Here is a 15,967-nt window from a genome sequence, read left to right on the forward strand (position 1 = left end):
AAATTCTGGGAGCAGCTCTGAATTGTTTTGATACATGAGTACTTGGTAGGAGAAATCCAGTTAACTGTGTGGGTGTAAACTATGCTTAGCCCTAAAAATTAACTGGTTCTAGACTTGTCCAGTTGGGGCCAAATTGAAATCTTATGCTGCTGAGAAGCTTGGAGTCAGTGTTGATCCCACCAGGTGGGTTAGGCCTGGACCATCTCCCACCACTCACATGGACACAGTTGGAATCATGGAATGGTTTGGGTTGGAAAGGACCTTAAAGCCCATCCCATCCCACCCCTGCCATGGGCAGGGACACCTTCCACTATCCCAGGTTCCTCCAAGCCTGTCCAGCCTGGCTTTGGACCCTTCCAGAGATCCATCCACAGCTGCTCTGGGCACCCTGTGCCAGACCTCCCACCCTCACAGGGAACTGGCATTTGCTAGCAAGGGCCCTTCCCTTTCTGAGAAAGCAGAGGCAAGTTGCTGAGGTTTCCTCTCTGTTTGTAGGATCAATCCACATTGCTACAATTTATTTTTGCCTTTTGATGTTGCCTGGCACTGTCTTTCCCTCTGCTCTTACACCTTCATTTGAACTACCCTGCTGTGGCAGAAATGGAGCCGTGGCTGCAGTGTGACCTCAGCGTGCCCTGGACAAAGATGCCACATTCCCAGTAAAGGGGGGCAGGAGGGGAGGGTGGTGTCTGCCCAGCCCCACTTCAGCAGTGAGGTCCCCATGGTGTCACCAGCCCAGGGGACAGGAAAGCAACGCTTCCATCAGCTGTCAGCACAGCCCTGTCCTTCTGCTGCTCTCCTCAGCTGTAGCACAGTGCAGGCCAAGGGCTTGGCAGGAGGGAAGTGATCTCTGAGTGCTCTATTGAGAGACAAACTTGTACAATTGGGAGTGAATTCTCTGCTAGTTTAGATGGAGATTTGAGCAGTATTTTTCTGCTTACAAGAGAATTTTGTTCGACTCTTTACTTCAAGAACTCTTCTTTTCCATGAAGTCGCTTAGAGGGTCCTTTACCGTTCATCTGGTGCTAATGACTGCAATGATACATGTTCTAACAGCAGTGAAATGCAAGAAGCCAAAACTACCTTAACAAATACGGTTCATTTAACTAAGAGAGGCAGACTGAGCAGCAGGTGGAAGGGTTAAACAAAAGGAAAAAAAGATTATAAAAGTTTGTAGCTTTGGCTTCACTACAAATGGCTCTCTTGCAGACTTTATAGCATTAGTGTTGCTTCTCATAAACCTTGAAACCATTCATCCATTTAGAAAGATTAAATTGGTTAGTCATCCAGAACAGAAAACGTACACATCCATTTTGTCTGTTACCCAAAACCAGCTGAAGTATAATAAATGCAGTTGATGCCATTAAACTAAAGCACTGAGTATTAATGATGGCCTCAGCTGTGGTATTTACAGTTTGCCAGCTCTTGTGTTCCTGATAGTATATTCATCTGCTGCTGCTCAGGGACAGTCAGAGCAGAGCCTTTGAGTTGGAAAACATGAGTATAATATATGATGTGAGGGGCTCAGAGAAAACAACTTGGTATTAAAGCGGGGAAAATCCTACAAATGTTACAACTTTTGTTATTATTAGAAGGTCAAAGTTAAGAGACACAAACTTCACTTAGGATATCCTAATATATTTATAATGGTCTGTTAAACAGTTTGCAAAGACAGGTTTGTTTGGATTTCCAGTTACAGATGAAGCTATTGCTATTTCAAGTTCTGTCACTTAAACAAGCCAGACAAAAGTGGTCAGACTCTCCTAAAGCAGGAATTTGTAGAGGCTCTTGGTCAGGAAGCAAGTTTATTATTAAAATCTAATAAAAATTAGATTTAATTTAGCAGCATTTTTTCCTGATTAATAACAGGATTTCAGAAGTAACACTCTTTCTCAGAACTAAGAAAATTTGCAGCGATTACTTCAGAATATGAAGACATTTAATTCTGCTGCTTTGAAATCTGTAAGATGTTCTCTCAAAGGCAAGGATTTACACTGGGCTGGAAAAAACATGACATGTTTTTTAATTACTACATATAGTGCCTTTAATCAGAGCATCCAGCTTGACAGAATTAAAACTGGGAAGCCAACTCTATCTGAGTTTCCAGTTCCATGCTGGAAATGCCAGCTCATTCCTATAGGAAACAGGAATCAATATCACAAACTGGCCATCATTCAAAGCAGAGCAGTTTGCCAGCTGTTCTTAAGTACATGCCTGAGCACCAGGAACTTGTGTGCAGCACAAGGAGGGACTCCAAATGAAATGCCACAAACTTCCCTGACATTATTCCCAGGGAGTCCCAAAGTGCTGCTCCCTGTCACTGCCCACAGTGCAGCCTCAGGGAGGTGAGAGCACTTCCAGGGAGTGCAGTGGATTTGGCATCAGACACTGCTTAGGGTTAGTTTGCTTTTCTTTCTGAAACATTTCTGGTGGCAGAAAAGCAACAATCTTCACCCCCACCCCCTCAGCATTTGTCTTTTACTGCAGATACAAATGGCAAAAATACCAGGAGGGAGTGAGGTGATCTGAAAGAGCCAGAACCTTATAAATTGTGTGGGAAAGGCTGTCTTGCCTTTTCTCTAACTGATGGCATGCCAAGTTTATTTTACAGTATTTACAGTAAGATTTGTTTGTTTTGATACCCTTTGTAAGTTGTTAGGGAAAAAGCAAAAGAAAATCTCCAGGAAGTTTATAGTTTGTGATGAGCCAAAGCTCAGGCTTTAATTTGCTTTCTAGCCCTATACTTTTTACTATGAGTGTAATATATGAAGGGATATGAGATTGCAATTGGATGAGTTATTACTGGGCTGTTATTTATTTTCTTTGTATGAATTTGGTGCTTAAGAAAGACCTCAGAGCAGCACGCTAAGGAAGTGGAATTGTTAGTTCATTCCAGGAGCAGATACAGGAGGGGCAGGAACAACCCTGGTTTCTCCTCCCTGCATCACTGCTCTGACCTTGGCACACCACAGGGAGAGCCAGCAGCCTCTGCCTGTGTAGCTGAGGTGCAGAGGGATGACATGAGAGCAGATTTATCCATAATGGAGTGGTCCCTGTGTGGCTGTGCAGGCAGGGGATTGTCTGTGCTGAATTCCTGCCAGCTCCAGCACAGGCTTGGGAGGCAGAGCTCTGTCATGAGGAGAAGCCCCAGAATCCTGCAGTACAAAAAGACACAAAAAGTGGTGCCTCTTCTCAGGAATTAGGAAGAAGGAAGTGTTTTCTGGATGTACAACATCTTTCACTAGAGCATCCTGCCCTGAGTCTGTGGAGCAGGTCACCCACTGGTGTGAAAGTCTTCCAGGCAGGTGCTGCTCTTGTGAGCTTGTTGCACTGAAGGGAAAATAAGGGTGTTTGGGTTTAATGCTGAAGCCTCAATTGTTTGAAACAAACTTCTGAACACATTGTAGGGCCTTGGGTTATGGCAGGAGTTGAGAAATAGGAAACTAATGGTGTGTTTTATGTGCCATGACAAACAGCACAGCATGGTCTCACCTCTCCCTGAAACACAGGGTAGATGTGATGACTTTTCTCTCTGTGGTGGAAACATTCACTGTTTCCATTTTTGACTGACTGGGATAAAGCATGATTGCCAAATGCTAGGAGCTGTCCCTATGGAGCTGGGGAGGGATTTTCCTGAGGGCAGGCTGCCTCACTGACCCCTTCCATCTCTGCTCCTGGAGCAGCCATTCTCCTCCCAGGCAGTTCCCTAGCAGGGTGATAAACCCAAGATGCACAACAGCTGTACAGACACAGCCTCCCCTGTGCCAGTGTTGGTGCTGTGTTTACCACTGAGTAGGAAAGAGAATTTTAGGGTCAGCAAGTGTCTTTGAGCACAGTTGGTGCCAGGAGATGCTGGCACAACTCATCACTGTTTAGTTTACACCTGTCAGAAGCAGGCAGCCTCTCAGCTCCTGTGTTTGCATGAGTGTATTCATCATATTTAGCTTTTAAACAATATTCTTTTCATCTTCCCTGCACTTCACAGCTGTTAATTAATCCCACAGCACTCAGGGATTAATAGTCACACTTTACAGGGAAAAGCAGAAATGAACCAGAAGAGGTCAAGTAGCTGGGCTGAGGTCATGGAAGCAGTTTTGTCTAAAGAACATTTGGTTCTGCAAAGTGAAAGTGCTGTTAATTGATCTCCCCTTGGATGTCAGCCTCCACTTCGGGGGCAGGCTGTGTTTCTGGGGGGCAGTAAACTATGTTCACAGTGCTTTCTTCTCCCTAGGACTTGAAAGATGATCGGAGTGATGAAGAGGAGGAGGATTCTCTTACAGACATTGAAGAGGAGTCCACAAAGAGTGGCACCAAGAACAGCAGTGGGTCAAGCAAACACCTCCTAAGCAGCAGTCACCACTAGCCCTGTCCTGCCTCACCTCCTGCAGTGATTCCTGCTCTGGTTTTAGCCCAACCTACAGGACAGGATTTAAGTCAAAAGGCTTGTGAGAGACTGTGATTGATTTATTGTTGGCTACTGGACCTGGAAAAAAGCCCAGTTTAGAGGGGAGGGAGAAATTGCATAACATGACAAAATGTGTTAATGACCCACTTTCAGAATCGTTGTGGAGTGTGTGGAAAGATGTTTGGACATGCTGACTGACAGTGCTCCATGAGGGCAAAGCTCAAGAGAGTCAAGTAATTTAGTGTCCCGCTGATTCTAATGTTGTTTTTCAACCTGATATAAGATATATTTCATCAAACAATGTAAATCACAGATGTTTTGTGGCAGGTAGGTAGTGTGAACTCCATTAGCAACCAGAATTACTCAATGTGGGAAAAATTTGATAGTGCTGTACAGTGACTGGCATTTTGTCTTTACTTTTCAGTTTAAACCCTCATCAAAACGAGTATTTTTCTGAGTTATATTTCATTTCCTGGAGGCCAGAGGAAGTGAACGTGGAGGAATTCAAATTACTTGTCTGTGAAGGGTTGGCTTCAGTGTAGGAATATAGTCTCTCTCTGAAGTGACAGATAGCTGAAATATTGTGTCAAGGAAGTCACTGTTAAAGCAGCAAAACTCAGCCCCAGTTCTCCATTGAGCTCCAGTCTTCTCAAATGTCTTTCAGTCATTTTGGCCCAGTGTTAGAACAGAAGGTGCAGAGGGGAGAAAAAGGGGAAATGGAAATTGGGAAAAACACCCTCTGCTCCTCACTCATCTTCAGACCAGAAAGTTAAAACCAACTCTCATCCATTCCCTTCTTGTGACCTTGTGTCACAGCTTTGGATGCTGCCTTCTCTGGAGCAAGGCCACCAAGTTCTGATTTGTGCTTCTGGAGTGTTCACTGCAGGTACCTGGGCACTGGGGAGCACGGGACTGGCACGGGATGTCACACTGTCACTGTGTTCATTTGGTACCAGGATCTGTATTTCCATCTCTGCTCTTTTATAAAATCATCTAGACCCAAACTTGGATGTATGTGACTTCAGCCACAAGCTGTTTATGCTGTAACCAGTGAGCAGCAGCTCCTCTTACCCAAAGTGCCTCTATCCTAAATTTGCACTTCTGTTCTAACACAAGGGGGGCTGCAGCAGCATTTTCAGTCCTGGGGCTCTCCATGGAGAACCCAGGCCTTGTAAACAGGGTGGTGCCAGTCCCATTTCCCTCTGCATTAGCTCACAGGGTCATAAAGGATTTGTGTCATAAGTTTGGGAGGTGAGAGGCTCTGCATGTGGTTCTACAGTAGCTGAGATCATCTGGGGAGCTAAATCCAGTAGTTTGATGGAGGCCAGGGGACCACTCCTAGAGCAGCCTCAGTCAGAGTGCTCGGGTCAGAACGGCTCCGTTCCCCTCCAGCAGGAATTGGTGACCTACGGGAAGCGTTACAGGACTGACTTGTTTTCCCAAGATTTCCTTGGCAAGTGGCATGTAATTCAGTGACTGAAGCATTGAAAGAATGGGAAATGTTTGGGATCTCAGATATGAAGAAAGAAGTCAGTTTCATGCAGTTACAAGAAGCTGTAGGAGGGCTTTGGTACAGAGGCTTTTTTTACAGTGTCTACATTTTTACTTGTATTTTGACCATTTTGGACCCAAATGTGCATGTTTTACCACAAAGGGAGTTACACTGAGGAAGGAGCATGGCCTACAGCTTCTGAGAAGGAAGGGAGATGTGTGGTGGTGGAAAAGGACCCCTGTCCTTGTGCTTGTACTTCAGTGGTGCCACTTGGGCTGAGTGGGCAGAACCCTGTGAGCAGCCTTTGGCCACCAGTGCCCTTTCTGCACCAATGAGAACACCTTAAGTACTGCAGGGGGGACTATGGGGAGTGTAAGCACTGATGGCAGCATGTAAAGCAACTGCAGAGTTTGGCAGGGGCACAGTTGTTATCGGGGCCGTTTATTGCCTGCGTGAAAAGCACTTTCCTAACAGAACGTGGAAATCCGGCGTCTTGGAGGATTTACACTCTCTTGGGAGAGACGGCCGTGCTTTCTTCGAGATGTAACGGGGTTTTGGGAGGTGGCCAAGGTATTATCATTTGATTTTGGTGCCAGAAGCTTTCCTCCTATGACTAGGAAAGGAAACACAAAGGATGATGTTGTCACAGGAATGAGCCTCTGAACAACTACTGATTTTTAAACTGGAATTTATAGTCTCCTTGAGGCCAAAACTTTGCCTTTCCTACTCAGGACAAGTCTCCCACTGAAGCCAATTAACTCTATTGGAGACTTGCCTAGGAGGAATTTTGGACTGCAGTTATCCAATCTAATTGCAAGAACTGTTGTTCTAAGTTGATGTGAAACTGAGATCTTAGAGGAAGAACAAAAGGTAGATGAATACACTCAGATGTAAAACTTTGAGGCAAATTTTGGGTGAGTATAGAAGAATATGGAAGAAAGTAACATCCTGAAGGTGAAGTCTGGGCACAGTAAGCAACTAAGTAATATTGCAGTGGGAGGGGGTGGAAGGCAGGCCATGAAGGGCCCTTTCCAGGGATTACTGTCATGGACAACCAAGGGGATTAGACCTAAAAATTCTGAATGTAAACCACTAGGTCCTGGTAATAAATACCCACTGCACAGAAAGAAGTGGGAATGGGCTGTCAGAGTGTCTTCTGTTAACATCAGGTTGGTAATTCCTGGAGTTATGTGCATTTAATTTCCCCCTTTTTACTGATGGAAACTCAGAAACAAGAAGCTGAGGTCATGGGGGCACAATTTCTGCTAAAGAAATTTATGTCATGGTGCTTCAAGATTTTCAGTCTATTCAATGCAATGCAATGATGATTCAACATTTTTATAACCTTGTTGTACAAAGAGTCTCAAAGTGCAGGTGCAGAACAACTGCAGGTGTGTATTGGGAGCACAGATAGACTCTAACATTTTCTTATTACCATTTCACAAAGTGTGTCCTGGTTCAATGAGTTGACACTGTGCATCTGGCTTTGCTGTGTCACTTTGACTGTGCCACATATTTCTGATAGAGCTCTAGACTGAAAATCAAATCTTAGTCCATAAGACACAGGGGAAACTCTTCTGTTCTGTTTAATTTTTCTGGATTTAGTTCAGGTATTCCTGTGCATGTGTACTCTGCTTCCTCCATACTTGTGTCATACTTAGATTTACCAGCCTGCTCTGGATTGGGTTTACAGATCTCCTTTACTCCACAGAAATCATTTTGTCTATTCATGTTATTTGGTATAATTATCTTTTTTTTTTTTTTTTTGTTCTTAACACCACTGACTGTGGTAAATTGAAATACACACTACAAATAAATATTTTTTAAAAAGAGGTGTCTAGGTGAGGATTTCCTTGTTTTCTCTTCCATGCAGTGTCCTCCTCTCTGCTTTCCATTCCCTCCAAGCTTTTCAGTGGGAGCATCATTAGTTTTCAGGAAATAATTCCTTACTCTTCCAAGTTTTTCTGTTGTCTGGAAAAGCTGGATGACCCACAATCTGCACAAGACCTAACAGCAATGTCTATAAATGAACTTGTGTTTTTCTGAACAATTAACAAGTGAAGAGGAAGCAAAATTAATGGGGGCATCACCCATCCTTTATATTATTCAAGGTTTATGCTTTGATTAAAGTACTTGTGAATGCTCCTGAGTACACCAGGAATGTTACACCTGTTTGTGTCTCTACCCAGCGGGGTTTTGAGGTGCACATTAGGCTTGCCTAGGAAGTTCTGTGTGTTAGGACTGAGGTGCTACTGCCCAGCAGGTTGTTCTGGGATCATCAGTGGCTCATCACAAGCACCTGTGAGACAGCTCAGACGTGGATCTTCAGCTGGCAAAAGCAGGAAAGCTCTACAGAAGACAAGGGAGTTGTGCTCATTTGTATCAACTAAAAAACTGCTCCGTTTTTCTTCTTTCCATTTCTGCCTCCCTGGTTGGGAAGACCACAGAGGTTCTGACTTACCATCTCTTCTCATGGGCAATCAAACAGAAGGGAAGGTGTTTCAGCCCAAATAATGAACTCTAGCAGAACACTTTGGTTTTATTAGCTGATTTTTTTAAGCTTATGAGTAAGAATAAAGTAGATGGAAAACAAACCGAGCAGGGCTCTGTGAGTTTTGGCTACAAACAACTTGCAAACTGTGAAGAACTAAAAAAAAAAAAAAAAGTTGCTGAATTTGGAAGAAAAACACCATCTCCACAGGCACTTCCCTCAGCTGTGGGTTTGAAGAGAAGCAGTCACCAGGAATGACAGTCCATGCTGAGCCCAGGGATGCAGCCCAGGTGTGAGAGCTCCAGAGCAGGTCCAGGGCTGCCCCGGAGCTGGGAACCTTTGGTGTGGAGCAGCACATGAGCCATGAATGTACCTGGGAGCTGATTTCACCCAAAATCACTGGAAATTATTGTTCCTGATTCCCCAGCAGTTCAATGGGCTCCCTCCAAGGAAAAGGAAGTGATCAAAGCAGTGTGATCTCCACCCAGGCTGGCTACAGAGAGCTTCAAGTGGGGCTCTGAGAGGTTACTGGACTGGAGAACCCTCTTTGGGGCTACCTGAAGTTTCTACTTGAATAGAAGACAAGGCTGAAAGCACAAGGCTGAGCTTTAACACACACAAATCTGCAAACACAAAGTCATAACAACCCACACAGGACAATGTTGTTGATGTTCCAATAGTCTCAAGATTTATGAAAATAACTTCTATTTACTCAGCTGGAGTGAGCCCTATTCTTCTGAGTTTTGTTACCCCATAAAGCATTCAGAGGAGACCCCATAATCATTTCAAAGTCAGAAACATTAAGTGGAATAACAAGTATAAACCCTCTCCACCGTGACTTTGAAGTGCAAGAAGCATGGCCTTGTAGCCATGGAGCTCTGTTTTGAGCTGGGTGGGAAGAAACAGGTCCCAGGCAGTTGTTTCAGGTGCTGAAAAGTCCATATTTTTCCTACCACAAAAGAAGCTGGTCTAAAAGAAGTTAAGTTGAGCAGGGAAATAAATGATTACATTTCCACTGAAATTCACGGGAGTTTTTCCCATGATACTGGTGAGAATTAGACCCAGATCTCATGTGACCAGTTACAACAAGGACAGCGTGGCACTGCATTCTCAGCCATCAGGCACTGCTCCAGGGTTTCCTCTTCCTATAGCCCAGGGCAAAATCCTCCCTGCAAAATTAGCATTTCTGTTTGCAGGACACTCACCTGAGCACAGCACTGCCTCGTCCCAATCTGGGCACGTATCCTTTCAAGGACATTCCCCTTGCAAAGCAGTCCTCCCCTTTTCAAGGCAGAATCCTCACTTCCAGCAAGCACTCTGCGTCCTGTCCCCTGCCTGCTCAGGATCTGAGCAATACCTGGGCTGCTGATGCTAATGCCCACAATCCAAGGCCAAATTTACCAGGAAGAGATGAAATAGGAGCCGTGGTTGTCACAACTGCCTCAGCACGTGGGTGCAGCTGGAGATGGCTTCTGAGCCAGGGGAGAGAAGGGAACAGCGTGAAAAGCAGGAGCAAAAATGGCTGGGACAACACAACAACAGCTTAAAGGCAGAACCGACATCACCTAGAATCACAAAGCAGAGCAGTAACAGTATTAGGGGGAACAAGTCCCGAGAGAAGGAGAGGAAAACGACAGTAGTTCTGTATGGGGATCAGCATTCCGAGCAGCAGCAGCCAGCGTTGCCTGGACTCAGAGATGAACTTTGCAGCCAGGACAACTCCTTTTCCCCGAGCACCAATGGCTTCACACCAAGCCCAGCCAGAGTTCCCAGGGCAGGAGCGAAGCAGGAGGATCTGGGAAAAGCTCCTTCACAAATTTCCCAGTGTGTGAGTGAGGGGACTGGGCTAGGGCTGGGCCAGAGCAGCCACAGGTAGAGCCCAGCAGACCTGCAGCTGTGGCAACGACCCCACACTTCACCTCCAGTTGCTGGGTGAGCCTGACTCCCCCTTGGACCTCAGAGCTCGTTTGGTGCTTTTCCTGGATGACTGGAAATCCCACGAGTGCTAGAAGAGCTCCTGGAAGATTTGTGTGTTTGCTTTCTACAACAAAGAGCAGGAGAAATCTGCTAAAAGGCCTTCCTACCACACCTATGGGTAAGTGTCTCAGTTGTCATGGGCTGCAGACAGAACAGGAGAAGTCCTAGGATTTCATAAGAATCTGTGGGAAGCAGGAGCTAAATCTTATCAGGTTGTGCTGAATCTTATCAGGCCATGCAAATCCTACCTAGTTCCTTTGCTGATTTAAAGGAGAAATTATTCAGCAACCAAAGAATGTCTCATACATTTCCCCATTGCAAGGGCAGCGAGGTCAGGTAGGGATTGTGTGTTTGCAGGGTTTTTTTATCCCTTTGGGTCCTGCAAGGATGAGCAGAAAACAGGACTCTGCAGCAATGTCCCCTTTAGCCTAAAGGTAGGACTGTTCTATAACCCTGACTATTCTGCAGGGCATGCACAGCTTTCAGTGAACTGGGGAATTGCTCCCCTGGTTCTGGCTGCAGCCGCCTTTGGAGAGCCCAGCGCTGCCGGACCTGCTGCGATGAGAACGCCCCGGAGCCCTCCCGTGCCACCCCCGTGTTGGTGACCTGGTCATTGCTGCGAGGCCCCACGAGGTGGCAATAGCAGGACACGGCTCCCGTCGGGACACGGCTCCGTGGAGCGTTGCTGTCCATCTTTTTGCCCCAGAAAACAGATTCCGCTGAATATCGCGTTGAATATGCAAACTTCATGCAGCTGGTATTTCCACTTGATCGGTCGCTGACTGTGAAACAGGCGTCGGTTAAAAATCACTTCAGTTTTACTGAGATTGAGTGTTTGGTGCCAGTCCAGAGGCCCCTTGTGCTGGTGTCCCAAGGACTGGCATCTGCTTGGGTGTCACCACTAGCCCATTCCCTGTTGGTGCAGTACTGTGTCTCCTGGTACCAGAGCTGTACCTGGTGTATCTGGAGTAGGGCTGGAGCAGAAAGGATGTTAAATCTGCTCTGACACTGCTTTACTGTCTGTAATTCCTCAAATTGTCTCTTTAACCTACATATTTTTCAAGCCACAGGGTTTGTGGCTGGTGGTAAGTGAAGTCATGTTCTCATCTAGATCCTTAATGTCTGTAATGCAAATAAGGAGGATAAATCTCTCAGAATAATGAGGGTTACACTGCCATTCTAATGATGCCATTCTGATGGTGCCATTCCACCTCAGGAGACAGGCTCCACTCCACCACAAGCATGAGGTGCACACTCCCACACTCCCCACAGGTATCAGCAGGAAAAAGGCACACGTTGGTCCAAACAAGCTGCTTTAATCCCATTTGGCACAACCCTCGTGGTCAGGCTGTGCTCAGCTATGAGAGCTGGGATCTGGTTTGCTTTGATAGCAGGATGAAAACTTTCCATGAGCTCTCTCCATAGCTGTGGATGGATAGGAGGTGTTTGGATGCTGTGGGTGACAACCTCCGTGGTTCCCAGCTGACCCCAGCTCTTCCCTGGGATTCACTCAGAGCCGGGAGACAGCTGGATTTGACTTGCCTGTCCCTGCAGATTGGAGCTTTGGGGTTGCCTGCAGGGCTCTCTCCATGCAGGTTTCCATGGGCTGGTGCCCAGCTGCCAGCACAGCTCCCTCCATCCCAGCTCACAGAAGGGGCTGGAGAGGATCCTCCCTGCCAGCAGGTTCACTGACACACTTCTCCCCTCTTTTCCTGTGTGTGTCCAACCCAGAATTCCTGACAGCCGGCAGCTGAAACAGTCCTAGAGTTTTGCTGATGTTTTGCTGTTATGAACAAACACTTGCAGCCAAGCCAAAGTCAATTGCCAGCTCTGTTGGGAGAGGGGATCCAGCAGCAGAGGGACATCTCAACTCTGTTCCTGGTTCACTGTATGACCTTGCAAAAAAATGACAATATTGGCCCCAAATGGACTGGGATGAGGTATTGGTGGCTGTTGCTGATTAGGAGCAGGATGTGTTTCAGACTCCAGGCGTGTTGCTCCCTCCAGACCTCGCACTGACCTCGTGTTAGTGACCCTGAGCACTGTGCTGACGTGGGCAGTGGGGTTTCCTCGCTGGTTGTGGAGGAAAAGGCAGCCTTTGCAATCCCTTAAAGGAGTGTGAGGTGAACAGCATCTGCCAAAGTGCACAGAGCTACAAATGTGGCCCTGCAATGGTCACAGCCCATCCTGCCCACCCTGCTCCTTTATGCCCTGCGGACAAATATGCTTTCACTGCTTCAGGGCAGCCCAAGAGCCCAGAAAGTGGGGCTCTTGTCCCAAATAGGTGCTCCAAGTGACCCCCGGGCCAGGCAACTAACACAGACATCAGTTGACCAAAGTCAGGTTTGATGGGGCCCTGAGCTACCTGATTTAGTGGGGGGCATCACTGCCTATGGCAGGGCATTGGAATGAGATGATCCTCAAGGGCCCTTCCAACCCAAACCACTCTATGATTTTATGATCCTACAACCAAACATCCCAGTTTGCATCTCCAGGCTGTGGAGCTCATGTAAAGTCTCCTGTGATGGTGATGGGGAATTTACTGACTCAGCTGGGGATGATGGGGAGGGAATGTAAAGACTGACTGACTCAGAAGGGGGGAACTGCAGAGTAGCCCCAAGAGAAGGAGGAGGAAAAAGAAGGCTGACAAAACTGTGTTGTGAATTTTTAAAAGCAGTCAGAGATTGTGCTGTGAACTCTGCACAGCTTTTGTCAGTGGCATTATGGTAATGATTCTGCACAGCTCTGCATCCAGAATGGGAGCAATCAGAAAAATCAGCATAAACTTGAGTAAAGTGTCCTGTGGGGAAAATAGCTCTGAATGGTGTTGGTCCTATCACTACACATGGAGAAAAGGTGGTTTTTGATTGCTGAATTTCTGTGAAAGTTCAAATGGTTTGACAAAGCTTTGAGGGCAGCTTGGGAGCAGCTTGAATATGACAGAAAAGAAGGGTTAGACAGTAAAAGTTCAGAGCCGTGATCACCTGAGCACATGGGCTTGGGGCTGTTTCCCTTCCACAGGAGAAAAAGGGGTGTTTTACACACCCAGGCTGTGGGGCCAGAGGGGCTTGGCTTTGGGGCACAGCTCTTCCCCAGCTCTGTGCCACCCTCCAGCAGTGCCTGGAGGACAGCCCTTCTCACCTTGGCTTGTCCCCCCACTCAATGCCTGGCTGGGGTCCCCCTCTCCAGGGATGAGAAAGGGCCTTGCTGGCTACGGGAGAGCTGCTCCTGTGGTGTCACCCACCTTGGAGCCCCCACTGCAGCACCTGACAGGGCCCCTGATCCTGCAATCCCTGCTCCTGGGGATATTGAGTTTTCTGTTTGTTTTGCAAGTGTAATTGGCCAAGACGCTGTGAAGGGAGGAGAGAATGCCCAAGGGAGAGGTGTTAAAGAAATAGGAAAACATTATTAAGAGTGTTTTAAGTTGGCAGTTTCCCTTATTAGAACTTTCATGGTGAAGACAAACCACTTTATGTCTGTGTAGTTGGATTGGGCCACCCGGTCCAGGCTCCAGCAGCCATCCATGCAGATGGATGAAGTGCCTTGTGCATCCCCTTGGCATCACCTCTTCCAGCCATGCACCACCTTCTTGGCTTACAAATCTCCCCCTCTGGCTCCTTGTGTCCTGCTGCAAGGAACACACAGAGAAGGAGAAGCCTTATATTAAATATTCAGTTTGGGGGGGTGATCCTCATCCAAGGCAGGTGTTGGACACAAAGGGAGATGATTGAGAGGAGATGGGAAACACCAGATGTGGGATATTGCTAGCGCCAAGGAGGTGGCACCTGCATGAAGGGCTTTGCCATTGTCAGCTCCAAGCATTCAGAGCTTCTGCCTCCACACACACACAAAAAGAATCAATAGCATCATTTTTGAGAAAGGATTATCTTAAACAATCCCATGGTTGGGAACTTTTTCTTTTGCTCCGGAGCAAAAACCCTCTAGGCTTCTCCCAGCTCACTTTCCCAGCCTGTCAGGAGGTCAAACATGGAGTTAAATGAGAAATCAATCCCACGATTGCAGGAGCCAAGGTCCGGAGAGGAAAAACCCAAACAAACCATAAATCATAACAAAAGAAACTGCCAGCTATTCCCAGGTTCCTGATAACATCATCAGAGGTGGCAACACTGGACTTCATAAAAAGCCTGGCTGAACTTTAGGGTCAAACAATGGCAGCTCTTTGCTTTGTCCATTTGTCCCCGCATGCCTGGGGAGTGACGCGTGGCTGACCCTGCCGACGGCTCTCTGTGCACGGCCTCCCGATCCCCACCTGACCTGCACCAGTCCTGTCTGTCTGAAAATCCCAGCACGGCCTGCCTGGAGATGGTGGAGCATTTTCATTCCTGATTTCTCTACACAAAGTGCTGCCTGCCCTGAGGGAGTGGATTCTCCCAGCACCCTGCAGTTGTGTTGCTCAGCTGGGAGTATGTTCTTGTATATTCCTGACTTTTCCCACCCACTGTGCGGCTGTGTGCAGTTATTTTCTGGTCCTGACACTGTTGCAAACTGATCCCTGCAAATCTTCACCTAAGTTACCCTGAAAGATTTTTCACAGACAGCCATAGCACCAGGGTGGGAATGGAGCCAGACGTGAAGCAACCTGGAATTTCAGGAGTCCATTCCTCAGCCCCTATCCCACAGGAATATTTTTTTTCTTATTTCTCAGTATTCTGTGGAACAGGGTATTGTTCCCTATTGCAGTTGGGTGAAGCTGGGAGCCCCCTGGAGATAGGCAGGGAGGAAGTGTTTGCAGGGAAGACCTTCAGGGAAAACCTCATGTGATGCAATTACTGTGAGACAGACACAGCTCAGCCAAAGCAAACTCCCTGTGACAAAAGGGACCCTCTGTCAGCCTGTGGATGAAGTCCCCTGCCAGGAGAAAGACAAGGACAGCTCTCCTCCCATGGTCTTAGCTGAATTGGAGCAGGCTGGGTGCTCTCCTGAGGACACAGGTGCTGGTGGCTCAGCTCTGTCTCTGGACACCTCCAGAGTCACTGTCACTTTTCTTTCTGCTCTGCTGTTCCCAGGAGCTAATGAACACACTGTCCATTTTGAGCCAGACTTGAGAGAGGTGTCCCAGAGGGAGATTTTCTCCTGCAGGCTTGGGAGAATTCAGGCTGCTGCAAGGAGAGACCTCCTAAGTGCCTCTGCTGAGGGCTGCATGAACAGTACTACATGCTGGTGACTCCACTTAGAATCATTTAAGGCTAAAAAGACCTTAAAGATGGTTGAGACCACCTGTAAGAAGTGAGTCCAACATGAAGCAGCACAGCCTGAAATACCCTCCACCAGAGAAGAGCTTTAATTGAACCTCTGGCTCAGTGTGTAAAGCCAGTCTGTAAGGAAACCACTGTTGGCACCTCAGAAACTACTTGTGTTTATTTGGCTGATGATTTGAAGTTACAAAGGAGCTTTTGTTGGTCCCTGCTTGTCACTAAACTGTCTCTGGCTTCTTTGGGGGGTCATATGCACAGGTAACAGCAGCACCTGCCAGGTTTATGCCCAAGCAGCCTGGCCAAGCTCTGCAGCCCCCGGAGGGGAGGAAATTCCCGATTCCCAAAGGCTGCAGAGAGGGGAGGAGCTGCGGGGAGAGCAGGAAAAG

The 15,967-nt window shown here is 47.1% G+C and overlaps 1 protein-coding gene across 1 annotated transcript in view; it reads left to right on the plus strand.

The window, feature by feature from the left end:
- Positions 1-7,691, plus strand: part of CERS3 (ceramide synthase 3) — a 43,019-nt gene extending 35,328 nt beyond the window's left edge. Inside the window, exon 11 of the mRNA XM_041469152.1 lies at positions 4,232-7,691. Coding sequence (XP_041325086.1) covers positions 4,232-4,363 — 132 coding nt within the window. The 3' untranslated portion in view covers positions 4,364-7,691. The remainder of the gene's footprint in view (positions 1-4,231) is intronic.
- Positions 7,692-15,967: the final 8,276 nt, after the last annotated feature.

Source organism: Pyrgilauda ruficollis, unplaced genomic scaffold (genome assembly GCF_017590135.1).
Source record: "Pyrgilauda ruficollis isolate IOZ18807 unplaced genomic scaffold, ASM1759013v1 scaffold23, whole genome shotgun sequence".
NCBI lineage: Eukaryota > Metazoa > Chordata > Aves > Passeriformes > Passeridae > Pyrgilauda > Pyrgilauda ruficollis.